This window comes from Girardinichthys multiradiatus, chromosome 4, assembly GCF_021462225.1.
Source record: "Girardinichthys multiradiatus isolate DD_20200921_A chromosome 4, DD_fGirMul_XY1, whole genome shotgun sequence".
NCBI classification, from domain to species: domain Eukaryota; kingdom Metazoa; phylum Chordata; class Actinopteri; order Cyprinodontiformes; family Goodeidae; genus Girardinichthys; species Girardinichthys multiradiatus.
In genome coordinates this window covers 18003411-18026163 of record NC_061797.1, presented here as the reverse complement: position 1 = coordinate 18026163, position 22753 = coordinate 18003411, and the positions used below count along the sequence as shown (strand labels likewise).

The following is a 22753-nucleotide window of genomic DNA, read 5'->3' as shown; positions in this document are numbered from 1 at the left end:
CCACGGCGGTGCAGTGGAATGGCTTCTGATGAATATAAATCAGGTGACTGAACAGGCGGGGGTTTCTTCCCAGACAAGCTCAGAAGATTGTGTGATGCCCACTCCTACATCACTGGTTTGGATGTGCACGCATAAACATACACACACACATAACCACTTCTGTACTGGGTGAACAACACAGCCACCACTGTATTTACCAGTCAGTCTTCAGATTAGACTACCAGGGTGGAGGGCACACATTGAAGCTCACTGGAATTATTTGGAGCTTTCAAATGGCTTTCTTTTGAAAAACATACCATTATAGTGTTTTGATTTTGGAGCCAGTATTTTGGACTTTTACTCCTAAACTGGAACCACTTTTCTCCTGTGAATGTTAAAGCAAGTTGGGGACCCTCAGAAGCGAGGAGGTGAGGTCCTAACAATGTGGATCCCAACACCCAGCATGACTCTCCCACAGCGGATGGTGCTGTATGGGACATGCGTAGTGGCACTGGTTAACTCTTTGGGCCTCCTTGTGCTCATGGTACAGCAGAATCAGCAGCGTGCATGGCTGGAGCAGACAGAAGCGAGGCTGACAGAGGTGGAGCAGAGCTCGGTGGTGGAGTTTCTCCAGGAGTTGCCAAGAGGAGCAGCGGGGCTACGAGCTGGCCCAGGGGACCAGTCACAATACCAGCACTACTCCAGGAACAAGAGGAGTGAGGATCTGGAGAAGGATCTGCAGCATGAGCATCACCATAAGAAAGGAAAAGAGCTTCAACTGAAGGAGGCCAGCCAGGAGGTTGGAGAAGAGAAAGATGAGCTGAAGCATGATCTGAAGCATAAGCATCAACACAGTCAGCATTACAAAACACAGGATGAAATGATGATGATGATGACTTACTCCATGGTACCGGTGAGATGATTGTACTGTTACGGGTTATTGATCATTTCACTCATCATTCTGGCTTTAAATACAAAATTTAAACCTAATTTAATTAATTTAGTGTAATCTGTGATCACAGGCTGCATTTTCCTTCATTAGATATCAAATTATCCCAGATCAGTACAATGGATCTAACACACTGAACTGCTTAAATGCAGCCTGCAGAATATATAACAACAAATGGCTTTTATAACTAACAATACCTCTGCAGTGCTATTACTATGAATCAGCATGAGCTTTCAGTCACAGAGATGTTCACTCAGTAAATGTTCACCTGATATGTTTAAAACCTGCTCCTATTTTAATCTGATACATTTCAGTATGTTTATAAATATAGATATTTCTTTTCCCTCCTCAGATCAAATTGTTGATTGACATTTGCAACAGCACCAAGGGAGTCTGCCTAGCTGGTATGCCTTCATAAATTAGCTGCATATTTATATGTAAAGACATGACTGACACTTTACTCATCAACAACCTCACACTTTGACTTGCAGGACCGCCAGGACCACCAGGTGAGTGAACTCATACATCTAAAGCCAAATCTAATATCTCACCTATTTATCTTTCTCATTTGTGGATGACTTGCCTGATTGTGTTAAATGTTTTTGCCATTCAACCCATGATCAGTTGTTTTTGTTGCCTCTGTGCGTGTTTCTGTAGGTTTGCCCGGTGCAGACGGCGTGCCGGGGCACAATGGGACTGATGGCATTCCAGGGCTGAATGGACTGCCTGGAGCTGATGGAAAAAGAGGGAAAAGGGGTATGGAAAGGGAGGCTCTACTCTGTCCATTTTTCTTAAAGCTCCAGGCAGTTATGACCATATTAGTGAAGAATTACTGGCATATGTAACAATCAAAGGGCTAAGTATAACCTGAGGTTAAAAATCCATTATACCATCAAACAAGCACTTCTCTAGAGCTCAGTTACATATGGGATAAATAAACCTGAGCAGAGTACACAGGCTGTGGAGGGTTTAACTATTTTTGACTGAAAACATGTTGAGTATATATTAGTGTCTAAAAACAAAAATGAAATTACTGAAAAATAAATAAACCAATAAATAAATGAAAGAAAACTAAATTGCTTTTTAATAGCACAGTCTGTCTGTGCGCTCAGAAAAATCGGCTGGAAGGCCACATAAAATCTAAATTCCAGCTCTAACAGTTTAAGAGCTTCTCATCATTCCCATAATAAAATATGGCTGCTGCATGTATAAAACATAACAATGGCTGCAGTGATAAACTGTTTATGTGCACCTCTGATGGCTTGTGTCTCATTAAATTGTTGGCACACTAGAAACTGTAAATCTCTTGCCAGGGAACATGTTCTTTTTGTGTTTGAATCCCTAAAACGCTGAGAAACAGAATGTTCTGGGCTTATGATGCAAACAGCAGCAAGCCTGCAGTAAAGCCACATTGTAACATGGACGGACACCCATTGGTCTCAGAAGTGGGAAGCTGGATCTGGGAGTGATGTCACACAAAACAGTGAAAACCAAATGAATGTGCTAATTGTGCTCTGTGCTAGCTATACTTAGCAACAGATGATGATAGTTGATTTCTTAGCACTTTCAAACACTGTAGTAAGATGTTAGGTGATAAAGCTTGAACCTTACAGTTAAATACAAACCTATGGAAATGCATGCAAATAGTTTTTTACTGCAGCTATTACAAAATTGCTGATTCATTTCACCGTTATAGATGAACACTTTTTTTTGTCTTTCTTACTGTAATAATGTCAGATATTTCAATGCTGCTTTGTCTAACTCATGAATGGCAGAGGAGGTGGAAACAGCTCATTGTTTTGCACTTTTCCAGCAAATATTACTCATTAATGTGGCTTTGAGCTCCAGCTGAATGATGTAGGAAATTCTTTCAACTCTCCCACTTCCTTTTTTCTACTTCTGTCTGTGAGTTGATGAAGTATTTTACTTAAAGGTCAGTGTGTGACACTGACATACATTTTTTTTTGCTGTTTTACATGATGTCCTCCACAGGCCCCCCGGGTGAGAAAGGAGAACCAGGGGAAAAAGGAGAGCAAGGAGAGCAAGGAGAACCTGGTCCACCTGGAGAGGCATATGAGCCATCCAATGACGTCATTATTGAGGGTAGAAGGAGTTGTGATCACCTAGTTCACTGAATACAATGCTTTTAGAAGAAAAATATTCTTAAATTGCAAAGGTTTAGATATCATCATATTACTACCTTTCGTTGCTTAGGGCCACCTGGTCCTCCTGGTCCTCCAGGACCCCCTGGCCCCATAGGACCTCCTGGGCCTCTCAGGATGAGGCACAATAAAGCTCATCTACAAACCGCTCATACTCTGGGTAAGCTTGAACTTTAACCCTATAGCTGATAAAACAATCATTACATATGTTTAAATTGTACATGTTTAATACTTAGATGTTTTAAAGTACTTAAGTTAGACTTTCAGGACAAACAGGAGGAATAAGAGCAGAACAGGAGGGGTACACTAAATCACGTACAATCACACTGTGTCTGGCAGGGTTGTTGCATGCAGTCCCAAACGATGAAACTCTGACTGTAAAAGAGGCGGTGAAACTGCATAAGGAGCTGGCAAAGAATGGTGAGTGAGTTTCCACAACATCGATCAATGATGTGCAGGGGTCTACATCTAATCATGTTTTTTTGTTTTTTTTCCTCAGAGTGCCTCATTAAGTCTCTGATAAATCCCAGAAATGTGGCGAAGATGGAGAGCACATTCGGCACTTGGATGAAAGACACCGGCCACCTGAATGATGAGAGAATATGGGTGGCAGAACACTTCTCAGGTGAGTGGCTTTAACCCTCTCAGCGTCTGCTAAGGAGGACTGACACTGTGGGACATGAAGGGTGTGGTTCATCTTTCTCAGGGCGTATGGTGAAGGAGTACCAAAGCATCGCCGCTTTCCACAATAACAGCAGTGAGATGGTGGATGTTAAAAAGCTTTATCAAGGCTGCGGCCACACGGTGCACAAAGGCTCTTTCTATTACCATATCGCTGGTACTTCCACTATCGCCAGGTAAGCAATATGATTTTATATTTAGATAGGTTCCATTTCATTAAACCAACTACTTTTTGGTTTCTTTGTTCCTTCCAAGATTTGATTTCAGAACCAGGAGGCTTGACACTCTCTACATAGACAACGCCTTGTACAACAACCTTTCATATCTGCTGACAAACTCCAAGACCTACTTCAAACTGGCAGCAGACGAAAACGGCTTGTGGTTGATATTTGCCTCCAGAGCAGATGAGAGCATCATGGTAGCCCAGCTGGACCAGAAGACCTTCTCCGTCACGTCCTACATAAACACCACGTACCCCCGCACCAAGGCCGGCAACGCTTTCATCGCCTGTGGTGTCTTGTACGTCACCGACACCAAGGACGCTAGAGTCACCTTTGCTTTTGACTTGCTGAAGGGAAAGGCAGTCAATGTGACATTTGACTTGAGGTCTCCTGGAGGAGTTATGGCTATGCTCTCCTACAGCCCGAAGGACAGGCACCTGTACGTGTGGGACCACAGCTACGTCAGGCTCTACGTGGTCCATTACATCTCTGATGAGTGATAATCATGCAGACACAACTATTACATCATGCTCCTGAAGCAAATCCCGTGTTGACAAGCTACACACTATATATAAAAAAAAAAAAAAGAAGTTTACAGCATATGTACATTAGTCTTTATCATCTTATGGAACATTCAGTCCAGGTAGTCTGGACAGATTTTAAATGTTTCTCTACAGGAGGTTTCTGGCTTTATTACAGTCTTGTATGAATTGAAAGTGGGATTTTAATGTTACTAACAGAGTGAATTCTTATACTGTAATTCTGTATGTTCTCATTGCACACATTTTAACCACTCAGTGATATACATCTTAAATGTTGCAACTTTTAACTGATTTTGTCCAAGAAAGGAAGTGAAGGCATTGAAATCATTTTAAACACCAAGAGTGACACTTGTTCCTAGTTAGAAGTAAAAAAAAAAAAACCTGTAATAAATGACTATTGTTACAAACTGAACCCTTAATTTAACTTATGTATCTATTGTTGTTTAGTGAATGCATGGCCATCACTTTATTAGTAGGAAGTTGTAAAATCCCCAAAATATTCATGCTCCTTGCAGATTTAGGTTTAAAGTAACCTTTAATTTCACCAACATGTTTCTTCTGACTGGAAGTAATGCCAATGTTCTGGAGTGGCCCAGCCAGAGTCCTGACTTGCTAAGAGTCTGTGGAGATTAGGATGATGGCATGAAGGCATGCCTTTTAAAAAAAATTTTAATGAACACAGTTCATCTTTGGAGATGCCGTCTCATTTCCTTTCAGAAACGAAGAAATTGGTTAAAAAAATTATTTTAAATCAAATTCTCCCAGGGGTATGAATACATTTGGCCTCATTTGCACGTTTCCATGTTTCTACACTTGACCTACGTCTGTGGTGAAGCAGCATAAGTGATGATCGCTTATACCGCTTGACAGGAAAAAAAAAAAAAAAACAAACCCGATGAAATAAAAATCATTTATTCACTTTACAAAGGTAAATCCTTGACCCATCTCTCACATACACCCTCACGCTTAAGGGCCCTGGCAAACATCTAACGATGATACTGGCTTCATTTGCATGCACACACACACATACACGCGCACACACACAGCAAACACCATCGGTAAAACTCCTAAAACACATACAGCACATGTAGTGAGCAGGAAAGAGGGAGGAACACTAATTTCTTTAATAAATACCAAACATACACTTAACAAAAGTTACAACTAATCCAACTGGTATGATACAAACCAAAAATAAAGAAATGCCTTTATGTTTGTACAAGCTGTTGTGGTAGTTCATATATATATATATATTTATATAATTTATTTTGTAAAACTATCTTAACCGCTTTACTACTAGGCCAAATAAAGCCAGACATTCATTTGTATATAACAGTTTCTTCTCTGATAACCTATATATTTGAAATAAACTGTTAGTGTCTCCAGGATTTGAGTGCAAATATCTATTCCTTAAGGATGAAACAGTAAAAACAACTAGAGAGGTAAACACACAAACAGTAGACTGTTGCACGTCGTCCAATCAGATACAGTAAAAGCTCTTACATTCTTAAAATAAAAAGGCAATAAGTTAAACAGTTCTTCAAAGGAATAGTAAACCAAACACGAACATATAAATACATTAAATATTAAAATCAACTCAATTAAAACAAACAAAACACACAAACATAATTGATATGAATTTGTGCAAAAACCAGAAGTGGACCTTTGTGTTTCTGCTCTGGGTGGCCGGGTGTTTAGCGTTTAGACAACACAGATGAAACATTAAAGTTACAGTCACAGCGGGTAAAACACATCGTCTTCGCGGCAGTAATGTTCTAGCAGTGAGGCTGTCACACTAACAGGCATCTGACAGGCAGGCGGGCGGGCAGGCAGACACAGCAGAGGTCAGGTGGAACTCAAACGAGGAGAGGCCACAGTGAGCGATGGGCAGCCAGTGATCAGTGGATAGGAGGTTTTCACCATTAAGAGCAGTGTAGCGTCAACTTTTTCATGAGGGCTGTGAAAAGCTGGAGGGGACAAAAACCATCGAAACAAAATGCAGATTCCAACAACTTGAATCACACTGGAAACCACTGACTTTATAATGAACCACAGTGCTGGTTACAGTAGATGCTAAAAGATTTCAGCTGTGGGCACAAAATGACGACAGTTACACACTTTTTTAATTTTTGCTTGAGCACTTTTACAGAGCACTATCAATAGACCTGTGATTGCACCGCGTAACGAGAACAGGACATGCATAGCTTCCCTATGAACACACTCTATGAGAAGAGATTCATCAATAAAATTACAACAAATCTAGCTTTAAAATCAAGTATGGTACCTTTTGCTTGTTAGTTTGTTTCAAGCCTTTGGGACAAAAAGAAATGTTTGCTGCTCTGTTTGTCACTCTGAATAAATTCTACTTTAGCAATAAACCCATGTACATTGCACACTTAAAGGTGCCGAAAGCATGGCAATCTGTTGACAAACTCCATCCTAATTCTTTTCTTTAAAGGCTGTTAAGCCTTCATATTTTTCTTCTGTGTGTCTTTTTCCTTTGTGGACCTTCAGATGTGGAAGCAGGCATCACAGGATATCAACAATGCTGCTGGCAATATTGTAGCGGTCAGGCAGAACCCTCATCTTCAGGGTGCCGTCTGCTCCGCAGGTGAAGATTCGGTTCCCCGGACGTGTCTCCACTTTCATGACACCAGCGCCAATGTTGCGGAAGATGGACTGCTTGGCATGCTCGTTGCTAAAAGAGTGCATGAGCCCATGGCCTGCTAACTTCCAGACCTGAAGAGAGAGAAAAAAAAAAACAGGTCTAATATTTCTTTTCCAAATACTAATGCTGCTACGTATCATTAAAAAACGTTTTCCATGTTTACTGCTTTCTGTGTACCCTCCACATCATATACATTTTAATGCATAATTAAAGCACGACTGCAGAAGCAAATGTGACACATGTGAGCATTTGCTTCTGCATTTAAAAACCCATTACCTTTATGTTGCCCTCTGCAGAGCCGGTAACGAAGAAGTCCTCAAAGGGATCCAGGGCGAGGGCCTTGATGGCTGAGTCATGAGCCTGGAAAGTGTGCAGCAGCTGTCTCTGGCGGATGTCAAACACACACACGAAACCTTTCCGGCCTCCAGTGATGAGCAGCTGCTGTTTCTGAGCATACTCGAGCACAGTGGCCCCGTTTTCATGGCAGGGGAACGCTGAAAGGGGCGAGAGGGAAGAAATATGAAAATGTGTCACAAAGCAGCTTGTTATTGTGGAATAATGCCACTGGCTTCTTTTTTTACACATCAGGTTTCTTACCGTGGACAATAGTATTGCCAGGTGAAATCAGAGTGTCCCACAAGCAAACATTTCTGCAAATATTAACACAATAATTAACTGGACTTTAAAAAAAAAAAAACTTTCTAATGTATTTTCTGGGTGCAGATGCTGACCTGTTATCATTGGACTGTCCAGCGGTGGCGATCAGGCTGGAGGATGTGATGAAGGCAAAATCTCCGCAGGTCTTTGAGTGACATTGCCAACTCTGACAACAAATTCAGAATAAATATTTCAGGAATTACTTAGAAACGGCAGCTTCGTTTCTAACAATATGATATGAGGGGGGAGAGTTGACCTCACCAGGTAGGGTTTGGGATTGGAGGATGTCTGGTTGACCTGCCAGAGACTGAGGAAACCCTCTCCATCAGCAACTCCGCACTGCAACGAGAATGTAGAATAATCAGGACAAGCAAGCAGACAAAACAGCCGATGTCCTCTCTTTCTCTCTCTCTATGTGTGTGTACCTTATTGCCTTGGGAGTTGAAATAGAGCCGAGTGATACGAGCGTTGCCCGCTTGTCTGAAGCAAATGAGCTGCTGTGGCCTGTTCCATTCAAACATTCTCACGCTGCCATCCTGAGCCCCCGTCATGTCTGAGGCACGCAGAGATGAACGCAAATATGTCAGGAATTAATGGAAGTGGAGATAGAAGAAGCAATATAACAAACTAACATTGGGGAAACCAGTTAAGTGGAGTCACTTACAATACTGATATATAGGGTGTGATGTCATTCTCTTTACGTTATTTAGGTTTCTTTTCATAATCTGAAAAAAAGAGCATTAGTTAATATTGCTTAAGTCTTCTAAAGCATTCAACACTTCAGATTGGTGAAGTCAGGAAATACACAAAGTGATTTTGAGCTTTAGTGAAGTTTATCTAGTTTTAGAAGAGTTCCAGTTTATTAACATCGGCTATTTTAACACATCAGACTTTAAAACTGTACAATTACAGTTGCATCTGAATTTATTCACCTTCCTCTGGAAATTAGGTTCATATATACAATCTAAATTCAGATTTGGTCAGGAGTCTGCAATGATTAAATTAGACAAGAACAATTAAAATGGTTAAACAAAAATAAATATTACAAGAATTTTCAACAAATTCAACCATAAATCCCACTTTTCAATGCATACTTTAGTCTTAAAATGATTGAACACCCTGATTTAATTGTTCATAGGAGATCAGATTTGTGAATCAGGTGTGGTCTCAGACACACCCGATCCCACCAGTGGGTTTCATTTTGTGGATCAGGCGTGTCTGAGGCAGAACACCTCGACTACCTGGACTGTTGACAGCAACGTTTCACTGCATGTTAGAAATATGTCAAGAGAATTGTCCAAGATGTTCAGAGAAAAGATCATTGCCTTGCAAAAACAAGCACAGGAATACAAAAAGATAGCAAAGGTTCTAAATGTCCCAGGAGATACAAATGGAAGCATAGTTTAAAGACCTGAAGAAAGACTTGGTGGCTGCTGCCACTGAGGTTTCAGTTTCCACATTAAGGGACCAACCAAACACTAAAGAGCTCCATGCTTGATGAAAAGGTTTCTGTTGCAAATATGTGCATTTTTGGTCCTGTGTGTTTTGTTGTGAAGCCTTAAACCACCTAACCTTATTCTTGCCAGTGTAGGAACTTTGTACAAAACAGAGAAACAAAGTGAAAGGAAAACTACACAGATGTAAAATTTCATTAACTCCCCAACAGTGCAGTAAAAGCTTCCCTTTCCTTTGACTCTTCTTTCTGTTCAGCTCAGTTTGCATCAGCTTTACATTCAGCTAAACGTTGTACCAGCACTGAAACACACACATTTTCTCAAAACTTTGACTAATCGATTTTATATAAAATTGTTCTTGGACGAGTAAAATATTCAACTCATAGTTCTTGATTATTACTGCTTGATTACTATTTGTTTTAGTAAGTTAATTAACCATGCTTTAAAACAACAATCACACAATTCTGGAAAAATACAGATTTTGAACTGAATTTCAGCAGATAAAGAAAGAAAATAAAGCAAACGCTGGGGACCCCCTTGCAGGCGATTGCTGCAAGCTGCCTGTCCTGTCTTCTTCGCTGTACCACACCCAACATTTATCAGCATGGCTGGGACACCGAGGTCTCCAGCTGAAAGTTACTGTGACGCAAATCTGTACCTTGGGCAGACGGCTGTGAGAGCTATCTGTGCTTATAAGCAAACCGTCTCTGCCATGCAAACCTGCCCTCTCCTCTGCATCAGCGTTCATAGACTCAGCAGCAGGCCAGGTGTTTAGTCGGCACAGCTTTGTTTGGCCCACAGCTGAGAAGATTTAAAAACACAAACTTTGTCTGCAGATGAGCAGAGACCTTAAGCAGAAGAAATAAAAGACTGCAGAACCATTCCACAAAGACGGCGGTAAAGAACCTGGTTTCCCCCTACTGTTTGTGATTGAAAACTGCAAACTCAATACCGCCTGCTGTTATTGTGCAAGTGCATAAATTCCCGTTTTTATAATAAAGTAGCTCATACCACGCTGGCTCCCATGCTGGTCTGACCACTACCGAGCCACGGCATGGAAGCAGAGACAGGCATTGGTGGTGGTGCAAAGGACACCGAGCTCGCCTGGGCGATGTTTGTGTGAGAGGAACGATGGTCTATGTCATCAGAGCTGCAAAACAAAACAAACAGAACCACCATGCCGATTTAGTTTCTTTCGTGCTGGGGACAAAAGTTTGTCTTTTATTTAGAGTGACTCTGACCTTCGGGATTCCTTATCAAAGTCCTCTCCTATCCAGGTGTAGGGCTGGACAGCCACTAGAGTGGACACATCCACCTCCTGGACGTCATGGGTGGATGCCAGCACGATCTCATTGGAATTGGCCTGCGAAAAGCAGGGAGGAGGGAGGGTGAGACAATAATTCAGAGAGTAACTTGTAAAGAATTGCTTCTAACTTTATTGAAACTGACATAAATTTGTTAAATTAAAGGAAATTTCCTGAAAGAATAATTCATAATTCACTTTATGCATACTGCCAAGTAGTATTCATATTTTCTGGAAAAACAATTCAAGGTCGTGGGCAACATAAAATGTTTCTCATTATGTGCACAGATTCTACTCACCCAATTAATAGCAAATGCCATAATTATGTCAGACTCCTTGTGAATAATTTTAGCCTTTCCTCCAGGGTAGCCCAGATCTGCCTCCACCTGAAGGGAAAATAAAAAACAAACCTGAGGAGGGATCTGAAGCTAGCGAGTTAAAGTCAGAAAGGTTTGTTCTTTAAAAAGAATAACTCGATTTCCCTTTAAAACGAGTGAAGCAGGAAAGTACTGTAATTTCCAAATCTTGGTTTTGGCCCTTCGATTTTTGGGTTGCTTCAGAAATGATTCCCACTCCATGAAATGATGATAAAACTCCATCCAAAAAATGGAGACAGGCAATCATAAGAATATTACAGGTGCGTCTCACTAAATCCGAATATTTATGGAAGGCTTATTTTTTTCAGTAATTCAATAAGGAAGTGAAACACTATATGGATTCATTATACAGAGATATATATATTTCACCCATTTATTTCTGATCATTTTGAGGATTCTGTGTTAAGTGGAATAAAAATAAATTTTCTCAGAAAATTTTAACAACTCATGAAACCAATAAAAATGGATTTTTATACAGAAATGTTATGGCTTACGCGATCTGACAACGGAGATCTGACAAGAGGAAGATGAGAGACACCGGACCCGACAATGCAGACGAGATAAGAGACGAAGTTAGAACTATACGGACCTTCTTAAAACTCAGCAGGCCCACAGGCTGATTGCCGCCATGCAACGCTGCATTGATGCAGCAATTCATGCAAAAGGAGCCCCGACCAAGAATACAATGCATATAATGTACAGCGCATTTACACATTTGATTCAATAGGCCAACATTTTTGGATTAAAACTATTAGAAATAAAAATATAGCACTCTGTGCAATCAATCAATAAAGGTGTTTTGCTTTTTGAAATGAATTACTAAAAAAAATGAACTTTTTGATATTTTAATTCACTGAGACGCACCAGTGCATGTGTAGACACAAGGATTTACTGTAAATATTGAAGGTTTTGACTGCAGATTTGGGTTGCTGCTGTAAAAACACCCGGCACAGTTAGTAAAGTCTCCCGCAGCACTGAGAGTGAGCATGCAAGTTAGCAGATCCACTAAATGTGTCATTGCTTGCTTGCTTTTGAGTCCAGCAGAATCAGTCCAGTCAGGTAGGAAAAAGGAGTGAGAAACAAAGGAAGACGTGTTATTTTTAGGTGTTGGAAGTGAGGTAATGTGAACAGATGTCCCAGCGAGAGGAAAGGATCAAATGTTAGACCTAAAGCCTCAGAGCCAGGAGGAGATTTTATGAAAGAAAATAAGCCAGAGCAGTCACTGTCAGGCCAACCTTGAGAGGAGAAAACCAGTACTTCACCCAGTTTGGTGATACCATTATCTAAAAACCAAACCTTTATCCAACTGGTGCAGCAGAAAACCTTTTTTTTTTTGTTCCTCATACATTTCCTCCTTCAAGCTTGGCTTAGCAGTGATTCTCAGAGAGAAAAAGGGTCTGGGCTGGTACAGTAAATGATACTACCTTATAGGTACTGCTAGCTCCAGCTATGCAGTTTGGGTTTATACGGTCCACATGGTTTTCTAAAGACTACACAACACACAGAGGCAATATAGACATAGAACAAACCAACATGGCACAACACAAAACACATGCACAAACAGAAAAATAAATCATGAAGTGAAAATGAAGAGGACCCACAGAATCTTGCTGTATACTTGTTTAAAAACGTGAATAACTGAAGCTGACTCTTTTATTTATCCTGTTCATTTGAATAGATAAACACTAAATCTGAATGTTCCAAATAAATTTGTAGCTGTCGCCTAAAACCTCACCAGCTAAACCAGTTGCAATAACACGAGACAAAGCACATGGAACCTCTGGAACGTGTCTCATAGCTATAAAAGCTGTTTTTTTTTTTGTTTTGTTTCTGCATGGAAGTGATTGCAAAAAATCCTTTCCAAACAATTCCAGACATCACAGAAGGCAGTGATCTATCTTGTGCTTGATTAAAGAGGAGACGTCAAAGCAAAGATAATGACACTAACAGAGATAAAAGGCTCAGTGGGCAACTCTCTAAGTCTGACAGCGGAGCGATGGATGGGTCAGGTCGTGCAGTCTGTTTGTAACTCCTAAATGGGCCAAATAATCACACTAAAGGTCTTAAAAAACATCAAAGCAGGAATACTTTTGACTGTTCTCTGTTCATACCAGAAGAAAACTGTACCAACATGTAGTAAAATCATAGGAGACACAGAATGGCTGAAAATAAATCATTGGACTAAAATAGGAAGAAAACCAGAACTGCCTCATTTACATTACATAACATTATAAACATAATGAGCCTACTTTGATTTTTCTTTAAGACCAAAGTGTGAATATTTTAATTCTTGGTCTGTTAATCTAAAAAAAAGATCAGCTAGAATACGATGAAAAACATAATGTCACCAAAATACAGATGGTGCTTACTAAATAAAGGAATAGTTCAAATTTTTAAAAGTGTGTACTTATGTTAATATATGACCTGCAGTAGAAAACTTGGACCCTCGCTGTGTCTCTAACTTTTTAATGCAAAAGTAAAACCAGTTTAAAGGCTTCTAAAATATTTTTTGCACATACCATCATGACATTGTTTAAATTGGAGATTTGTTCTGAAGTCTGCTTTTGCTTTAGTCCTGCTCTGATCTGCAGTTAGCTGGAACACTAATGTTTATTTAATTAAAGTGAGGACGATAAGAGAGTTATTTACTGCAGGTAAGACACTTCGGAGCCTCTCAAGAGAACATCACTAAAATCCAAACGATCCCTTTAAATCAGGAAAATGACCATGTTGGAGAATGTAGGAAAAATATGACATATAAGTAATCTGATCAAATAAAGACCATTTTAGTGAGTAGATGTGTTGTTGTTGTTGTTGAGCAGTAAATCGGGGAAATTTGAAGCCAAAGTCTCTTTTTGAATTTAGTCTACTGACCTCACTCTGCTTCCTTTTCTTGGTAAAGATGTAACGGATCAAAGTTTCCTGTAGAACTTCCTGTTTGACAAGGAAATGCCAAAGACGTCGAACTGGGAAGGACTGATGGTTCTTTGTCCTGGGAAAAACCATAAAAAACAAAAGTGATCCGATTATATTGTATTAAAACTAGATTCTGACTGATATTTGTAATATATTTGCCCTGCTCTGGTAACTGTGTGAACATTACCGTCATAGAAAGAATAACATGATGGGAAATTAATTCAGGATTGGTACAATAACTCTTATGTATTATTAATGGAATAACACTCCCTTTCCCGTACAATACAATTTATTAATATGGTGTTTGTAAAAAGTATTTATACTGCTAAATTTGTTTTTTCACATTTTGTCTCACTACAACCACAAACTTCAATGTGTTTTATTGGGATTTTATGTGACAGATAAACACAAAAAGGTAAATAATTGTGTAGTTAAAGGAATTTTTTGTTTTGTTTACAAATCTAAATATCCAGCTTCTCTGTCTCCGCTGATAACAAGCATCCTCACACCATGATACTGCCACCACCATGTTTCACTAGGGGGATGGTGTAGTCAGTGTGAGGTGTAGAATATTTGACCAAAACGGTGAAAACTGTTTAAATTAGCCCACACTGTACGATTCAATACTAACTTGAAGGGTGTGTTGTCTGGCTCCAGCATGGCCTTGTGTCGCAGTATGGCAGGGCCAGCTCCTGCGCTCAGGTCAGTGGGGTAAGTGTTGATGTAATTGGGAGGTGGACCATCAAACTTGTTCATCCGCTCCAGTAAAAGTTGTTCCCAGTTCTCCAAAGTCTTCAACACAGCGTTGCTAAGAGGGGACGTGACTGGTAGATCTGTGATCATAACAAAGAGAAGGTGTGTGTTTAAATACACTTATCGGTGTGCCGGTATGTTGGACGTTTGGATGCAAATTAGATTTAAGTAGCTGCTTAGACCAATAAAGAGTACCTGTGAAGTCAAGGCCGGTGAGAGGGATAAAGTTCTTGACATTGTGATGAGCCAGTTTGACCATGACCAAACGGATCAAAGCCCAGCTGTGAGTCCCAAAAACAAACAGTAAGAGTTCAACCTGAGACACTGGCTTAGGAAGAGGGTGATACCTATTTAGGAGGAGGGAGCCTACCTGTAGGAGTTGGAATCGGAATGCTCTGTTATCTGTGTGTCAGACAGGAAGGCATCATCGTCATCCTCATCATCTTCAGCGCCGCTTTCGTCTGAGTCATACAAAGCATTGCTGTCTGAGAGCGGCAGGAACGGCTATGGAGAAGGGAGTAACAAAGGTGAGGCAAATATGATAACCTGAGCTGACAGAGGGGTTAACACGTTTTATATAACGCAGAGGCTGTGCGTCACATGAACCGCTCATCAGTTTAATGTCTTACTTTAGCTACAAAGTAGTCCCACATGCTCAACTCTGGCGGGATGAACTTTTCTCTGTAGGTGGGTCTCTCTGCAGGCACAGGTGGCGGGGTGGCAGGCGTCTCTTTTACAGGGCGTCCTGGAACCAGCATCCTCATGTTGAATCTGCGCCTGTATCGGTCCACATCCTCCGCAGGGGGCTGAGTGGGGGCCGCTGGCAGGCAGGAGAGGAACAAGGAGCTTAAATATTTACAATTCACCGTAGAAAAGGCAAACTGGCAGGAGACTGCATGAAGAATGAGGAAGCAGGTAAAAGCAGATCAGGAGAAGGAACACTGCATCCACACTTTATTAGGGACCTAACCCACAAAGACTTGGAATCAAAACGGCAAACAACGATCTTAATAATTTCAGAAACACCTGGATTTGTTTTGTGCCTTTACCACCCAAATGCTAAGCCATTTGGGCAGTATGAATACAAACAGACAAACATTTAGGATGGAGACACAGGGCAAGACACAGATGGATATGCACAAACCTGCACCATCATCCTGGGTGGTTATCTCTGGCAACACACCAGACATAACAAGACAACACACAAACCAGAGTAGACAGTGCAGTTAGACACACAGATACCACACAATCTATTACATAACTGGAAAAAATGACAAACAAATCATTACCATCAAGTACTAAATACACAAAAGACATCAAACACAGATGACAATTTTGCTGAGCAATCATAAACAAAGGACTGTCTTGAATTCACAGCACTTGAGCAAGACGGATATATAAGTGTGAAGAATATCAACAAGGGGCTAAAAACTGAATGTCATTTCTGCATGGCTGTGCGTCTGTGGCATAGAGGTGAGATTGCAGCAATCCTCAAAAGGGCAGTCAGGGATCCATTCCCACTGTCTGACATTTAAGATTATCTGTGCTCTAAACAAGCTCATTGAAAGCCTTGCTGAAAGCACCATCAGACATGACAGTGATGTGGTATCTAAGCCAGCTCCTAACTTATCTCCTAACAAATACAACTAGGTGCAATATTCTTGACTCATGCTTATGAATGGACGGTAATAAATTCTGTACTTAAACCAGAATTCGGACAGTGATTTGATTTTTGCAAAAACAAAACACTTAGAATAAGACATAAAAGCCATGCTTTTAATCTATAATTTAATTCTTGTCGTGCCTTGCAAAACTATTCAAATCTCCTAAATTGTTTCAGATTTCGTCATGTTACAGAGTCAAACTTCAATGTATCCTATTTAGTTAATCGACATAAAACAGTGCATAATTGTGCAGCAGAAGAAAAATGATACATATTTTTCAAAATCTTATGTAAATAAAAATATGTACTTTTGCGTACATTTGTATTCAGCTCCCCAAGTCTCCACTTTAGATCCGTCCTTTGCTGCGGTTCTAGCTTTAAGTCTTTACGGGTATGTCTGGACTTTGACAGGGCCTCTTTTAACACATGGGTATATTATGATCTTTAAACCATTCCACTGCAGCTCTGGCTGTATATGTCGCTGTCCCAGTCTCAAGTTTTCTACAGCCATTGTTTTCCACCAGGATTGACCTGCTTTTAGCTCCATCCATCTTCCCATCAACTCTGAGCAGCTTCCCTGTCCCTGCTGAAGAAAAACATCTCCACAGAACGATTTTCACACCACCAGGTTTCAGTGTGAGGATGGTCTATTCAAGATGATGTTTCTTTTAACAACGGCCTTCTTGTTGTCGCTTCCACAAAGGTCAAATATGTGGAGGGCTGTCAATCTACAGATTCTAATATCTAATCTGCAGATCTCAGCAGCTCCTCCAGAGTTACAATGGTCCTATTGGTTGCTTCTCTGATTTCGGCTTTGCTTTAACCGCCTGTTAGTTCAGGTGGATAGCTATGTCTCAGTAGATTTGCAGCTGTGACATACTCCCATTTCAGATGAAGCATTGAACAGTGATCTATAAGATGTTGAAAGCTTAGAACATTGTTTTATAACATAGCCATGCTTTCACCTTTTCCACAACCTTCTCCCTGACCTGTCTGCTGTCTTCATGATGTTGTTAGTTCATAATGCTCTCTAACAAACCTCTGAGGGTTTCACAGAACAGCTGGATTTATCCTGAGATTAAGTTACTAATTAGCTGACTACAGAAGTCACCTAATTAGTATCAGAGCAGCAGAGTGAGGTATCAGAATAAAGGGGGCTGAATACACATGTGCACTACACTTTTTTCGTCTTTTGTTAAAAAATGTTAAAAACTATTTTCCATACACTTCACAATTTTGTACTACTTTGTGTTGGCATACCACATCAAATCTCAAAATACAACAAAGTGTGTAGTTGTAACGTGTCAAAGCACTGCACATTCACAACAAAATACAGCTATAAAAATGGTTTACATTCTATTTTTGCAACACACTATTTAAGATATACTTAAATGGGTCTTTAACCCTCTTAGGGTGTACCTGGTTTAGTCTCAGATTCAGATTTAGTCTGAGAGGGATGCTCAGCCTCGACCAATGAGCACTCCTTGCTAAGGGGAGCTGTTTAGTGACACAACAAAATGAGCATAAAAGACATTACAACATGACCATGCAATGCTGTGTACACACACGCACAAAACCACACACACCCTCACATGGTTGCTGCTAATCATAACAATGAGCACAAATGTCTTCATAGCACTAATGAGCTCTAATGTTCTTGAAGGGCATTCAGCAGGAGCTTTATGAGAGAAAGAGAGGCAGGAGAGTCAGTCAAGCATCTGCAACGTTGCAAACCTGTACAGTAACCATGCACTGCAATCCTGCAAACCAGCACTGCAATCCACCAGCCTAGTTACTCACAGCTGGCCTTAGTTGCAGGGGCCGCAGGGGCCACAGGGGCCAGCCCCTCTCCCCTTGAAACAGGAGGAGGGGGTCGTTTTGGGTGCTGGGGTTCAGTGGGGATGGGAGTGGGGTTTGGGGTGAGGTTGCTCTGCTCAGGTCTTCCTGTCTCTTGAGAGTCCTCTGGCATGGCTGCCTTAAAATCAGCTGGCACTGGGACAGAGGGCAGAGGGCACACTCACACAAGACACGACACACTAGGTGAACAGAAATTACGGTGACAAGCTCCGAAGGATGGAACTGCTGCCTCAGACGCAACATGTGATCAGAGGTGAGTTGGGATGTGAATATCCATAGATGGGTAAAGGAAGAGGAACTTAACAGGGGAAGATGAAAACAGACAATGAAGACAATGTGAAGACTATGTGCGTAAATGTTAAATGGTCTTTATACCTGGAGGGAGCTCGGGCCTCTTAGGCTTAATAATGACTTTTGCTCCTCCTCCAAAGACAGCGGCCCACATGCGGTTATTGAGGGGATGCGCTGCCAGGCGGAAGAGCTCGTTGCTGTTGTGAGTGCCCAGGCCGTGGATGAGCAGCGAAAGATAAACAGCCACAACTGCCTCACACAGGAGAACGCTGAGCCTCGGCTGGTCCTCCTCCCTCGCAGACGTCAACAGCGAGATCAGGGACGACACACCTGCAGCAAAGGGACACGGTGCTTTTTTTGAACATTTCTTCCACAGTCACAAAAACACATTCTCAGCAGAACTAAGAGCTCATTTATGAAACATTTGCATAACGGTGTGATTAGTCTGCTTCTTTCTATTTCTTTTCTGGAGGCCATGGAACTCCTATTATAGAACACCATCTGCCTCTCTGCATAAACACAGACTGTCTGCTTTGCTCTGGCCCATCCCTCTGCTGTTAATATTCCCTCTAAGTAATCCCTTTGATGCTTTCATATATGCTACTTCCCTATCCAACTCACCCTGTGAGGATTCTGGAAAATTATCAACTTCAGTCATAATTAAACTGAGTAAAAGTACTGATAAATACAGTCTGATAAACAGTCAAGGCATTGTCTTCTCTTTTGTTTCATTTAGAAAATAACCTATAAGATGCCAATGGTAAGGAAAGAGTGGTTACCTGGCCACTGTGCAGGAGCAGAGTTCGGAGTAACATGTTCTTCAATGCTTTCCGTACGAAGCCGCTTCCTTTCACTTAGCAACAGCCCCTGGTACACCATCCCTGTAAACTGGTTGGCTTCTGTTTGACTGCTGAGAAAACCATAAACAATAGAAGGGAAAAGCATTTTTTTTTTCACCATGCAGGAGGTTAAATAAAGTGCTGCTGGGCCTGTTGTGCTCTGGTTACCTGTAACTGTGACTGTCACATAGGGCTTGGTAGACACAAGCAGACAGAGATGCTGCCAGCGTGTGAAGAGCATTTACCTAAGGATGGAAGAACACTTATACTATTATTTTACAAGACATACTAGGAAAAGCTGCATACATGAGGATCCTTATAGCATTTTTCTCAAAAAGTTAATTTGTGGCAGAACGCTGGGCTGCGTTTACACAAGAATTGGCAAGAAGCTTGCAACATGTACTGGGTTTTAGGCATCAGTGACATTTGGTACTGATGGCCCAAAACGTTTTCCTATCTGCAAATAAAATGTAAATAGAGACGAAGAGAAAAAGCCACTGCTCCACTTCCCTTTTTATGCTATAAGTAATAAATTCCACCTACATGATTAGAGCCACAAAAAAACATCCCAGTTAAAGCACAGAGAGTTTCTGTGAAGTTCAAAGATTTTAACAAGAAGTGCTCTGAGTGGCCTCATTTGTTCTCTCCCCACAGGTCATAAAACAAAAGATCCAGACATTCCACCTTAGACAGTATAAAGGTAAGATTCTTGTTTGGGTCCTGACCCGATCGGAAATGATGTCTGGATGTGGTGGGGCCTCCAACATCGTGATGGTGTAGAGGATGTCGTGTATGTGGTTGCAGAGGTGGAGGACAGGATTGGCTATGACCGTCTTGGTGGGGGCGATGCACGCTGACAGCAGAGGCAGAGTTGTAGGCAGAGGCAGAGGAGACTGCAGTTGCTTCACCGTGGTCTCCTGCAGAGTAAATACAGAAAAATATCTGTTCCTAGTTGTGCCAAACATCACAACAGGAAATGAAGGAGGTACGTGTGAAAGCGTATGCGTACCTGCTGGCTCTCTTGCAGGAGGAAGAGAAGCTCCATACGAACAGAGGTGACCCCTCCTCCCTTGGCTCCATGAAGGCTGCAGTAGGACAGAAACACCCTCAGCAGGGCCTGGTTCTTCCTCAGCCACGCCTTGCGCCTCTCAGAATGCTGCTGCTTGGCTTGAAGACGACGTCGCTCCATCTGGTGTCGTTCATAAGCTCCGGCCTCCATATTCTCTAGTGCCTCATCTGAAATGTCCACAGATGCCGTACGATTTCTCTCTACCTCTGATCTTTCCTCCTTCCCCTCTACCTGTGTTTTTACCAACATGTACAGTTAATAGTCATATATCAGAAAGCTTCTGATCTCTCCATCTATATCAAATTTCTTTGGAGTTTACCTTATAGTTACAGATCTTATGCATGGCTGCAATCTCCTTCTCCAACCAGCTGTAGAGCTGAAAGCGGAGCTTCCCTCCATCTACCTCGAAACCTGTGGCCAACGTTCGCAGCTCAGTCATCAGGATCTTCAGACAGGCACGAAACTTCAGCTGCTCTGCAATAACATCCACTTCTGACTCACCCTAAAAACAAAAAAGGAGTTAAAAGGGTACGTTTTTGAAAACTTGAAAAAGTGATCCTATAAGATGCGAAATATTTCTTCTTCAAATAGTAATAATCTTCTGGAGCCAGGGTTTTCAGGCTGGTATAGAAGCTCCACTGGTGGCACTTGGGCTGCGTTTTGTGTTATACAGAAGAAATCTTGTTATTAACTGTTTGCATGCTAGAAAAGAACAAATCACCTGTGATATAGAGGATTGCTGGTAACCAGGAAAACGTGCTGGTGGCCTATTATGCTGTGTTCCAGCATAATAGGCCACCAGCACTGTGTATCTCTGAAATCAGAACCTGGATCTGAAAATAACATTAAACCCAACTTAACTATGTTCCAGCTCCAAATTTGAAAAACAGAGGGATGTGTTAACTGATATATTTATAAACTAGGCTAAATGCTATTTAGCATTTATATTGATGCATTTCTCTACATTTTGAAAATCAAAACATGGTGCAACATGTTTACCAACTCTCAGAAGTGCAAAGAAACGATTTTTACTCTGGCTATCAATAGGTTTAATATACAAGGTGGCCATCTTGGATTTTTAAGTCTGGATTGGTGAGAACCGCCAACCATTTCAGTCGGAATTCCAACTTCCAAGGGAGTCTGTTAATTTTCCCAACTTCAAGCTTGTAAAATGTCCACCATTAAAAATAGAATTCAGTTCTATAATATTCTTCAATCAATTTGTCAATGTTTTTGTCGTAACAACAATCTAAAAAATATCCAAGTCCTGCTGTAATGGAGTTCAATATGGTGGTTCTTGGAAAACAGGCTACTGAAGAGGAATTTAACATAAAACTTTTAAAGGCCACTTCCAGAGGATCCTCGGGACCCCAGAGCAAAGTTCTGTTAAAGTCTAAACCATAAATTATTTTTTTCTTTTCATTAAGGTGCTTTCTTTCATTCAAAAGACCACAGCGAAGGGTTATTCTGTAAAAATGCTTAAGGTCTTACAGTCCTTTACACATTCTTCCAGTTGTTTAACCTGATCACTACGGTAGTTGTGCTCAAGTTAAATGTGTCTGGATGAAAGGATAGATGATACCTGTGAGTCTTCTCTTTGCAGTTTGGGACGATCATTCTTTGAATCTTTGTTCTCAATCTCTGGTTTCTTCATGGTTAAACCGTCTTCCTCTTCATCTTCATCATCTTCCTTGTCATCCCCCCAGTCGAGCTGCAGTGCGTCTTCTTCCACCTTGACATCAGGCTGGCTCCAGTCCAGCCCACCAACACTATCATTTACTCCCCAGGCATGAGCCGGTACTGCAGTGGAGCCCCAGTCCACAACTCCCTGGGTGCCATTTTCTAATGTTTGGCTCGCATTTACATTTGCCTTCGATGAAGCTTTGCTAAGAGGTGAGGAGCCAGATTTCCTGCTTACTTTGGGGATCTTGGAGAGCACTTCTAGAGCCAAAACTGGGCAACCCACCTATAGAAAAAAAACAAATATGAAAAACATGTGTTAACACTCACATGTTGTCTTTGGGAAAATATGTACAACAAAAAAACAAACAAACAAAGGAAGCTATAGGACTAAAAATAGCTGGTTGCAATAGTTAAATATAAGAACCATATCCTAGACAGTAACCATTTAAGCCCTCAGCTCACCTTGAAGTGTGCATTGGCAGTAGTGAAGAACAGTTTGCGCTCTATAAGGTTGATCTCATCTGCGCTGCTTTTTTCAGCAGTGAGGCCCACAGTTGTTGCTGTGCCCTCTGGATTTGCAAAGTGCCGACGGATGATCAAAGGATGTGTCCTTAAGTAGTTATAGAAACTGAATACCACAGGGTTGCAAGATTTCACCATGACATCTAAAGCACGAGAGGGAAGACAGGGAG

At 41.2% G+C, this 22753-nt stretch overlaps 2 protein-coding genes across 3 annotated transcripts in view; one reads left to right on the top strand and one right to left on the bottom strand.

The window, feature by feature from the left end:
• Positions 1–202: 202 nt before the first annotated feature.
• On the top strand, positions 203–5755 carry gldn (gliomedin). The gene is made up of 10 exons (XM_047362611.1): positions 203–892; positions 1281–1332; positions 1420–1437; positions 1586–1684; positions 2921–3031; positions 3143–3250; positions 3430–3510; positions 3590–3715; positions 3797–3947; positions 4027–5755. The coding sequence occupies exons 1-10, from the start codon at positions 371–373 to the stop codon at positions 4490–4492; spliced, it is 1734 nt and encodes a 577-aa protein (XP_047218567.1). The 5' UTR covers positions 203–370; the 3' UTR covers positions 4493–5755.
• Positions 5756–6549: 794 nt separating this feature from the next.
• Positions 6550–22753, bottom strand: part of dmxl2 (Dmx-like 2) — a 41366-nt gene continuing 25162 nt past the window's right edge. The window contains exons 31-54 of one of the 2 annotated variants that reach the window (XM_047362768.1): positions 22524–22726; positions 21961–22344; positions 20698–20880; positions 20319–20609; positions 20035–20226; positions 19478–19554; positions 19250–19380; positions 18555–18800; positions 17742–17819; positions 15289–15479; positions 15030–15163; positions 14855–14940; positions 14538–14739; positions 13865–13982; positions 10913–10999; positions 10552–10673; positions 10322–10460; positions 8521–8581; positions 8282–8409; positions 8118–8195; positions 7931–8022; positions 7797–7849; positions 7476–7693; positions 6550–7270 (exon numbers count right to left, since the gene is read on the bottom strand). In XM_047362768.1, coding sequence (XP_047218724.1) covers positions 7061–7270; positions 7476–7693; positions 7797–7849; positions 7931–8022; positions 8118–8195; positions 8282–8409; positions 8521–8581; positions 10322–10460; positions 10552–10673; positions 10913–10999; positions 13865–13982; positions 14538–14739; positions 14855–14940; positions 15030–15163; positions 15289–15479; positions 17742–17819; positions 18555–18800; positions 19250–19380; positions 19478–19554; positions 20035–20226; positions 20319–20609; positions 20698–20880; positions 21961–22344; positions 22524–22726 — 3704 coding nt within the window. In that variant the 3' untranslated portion in view covers positions 6550–7060. Of the gene's footprint in view, positions 7271–7475; positions 7694–7796; positions 7850–7930; positions 8023–8117; positions 8196–8281; positions 8410–8520; positions 8582–10321; positions 10461–10551; positions 10674–10912; positions 11000–12414; positions 12481–13864; positions 13983–14537; positions 14740–14854; positions 14941–15029; positions 15164–15288; positions 15480–17741; positions 17820–18554; positions 18801–19249; positions 19381–19477; positions 19555–20034; positions 20227–20318; positions 20610–20697; positions 20881–21960; positions 22345–22523; positions 22727–22753 lie in introns of both variants that reach the window. The other variant, XM_047362767.1, reaches the window with a different exon arrangement.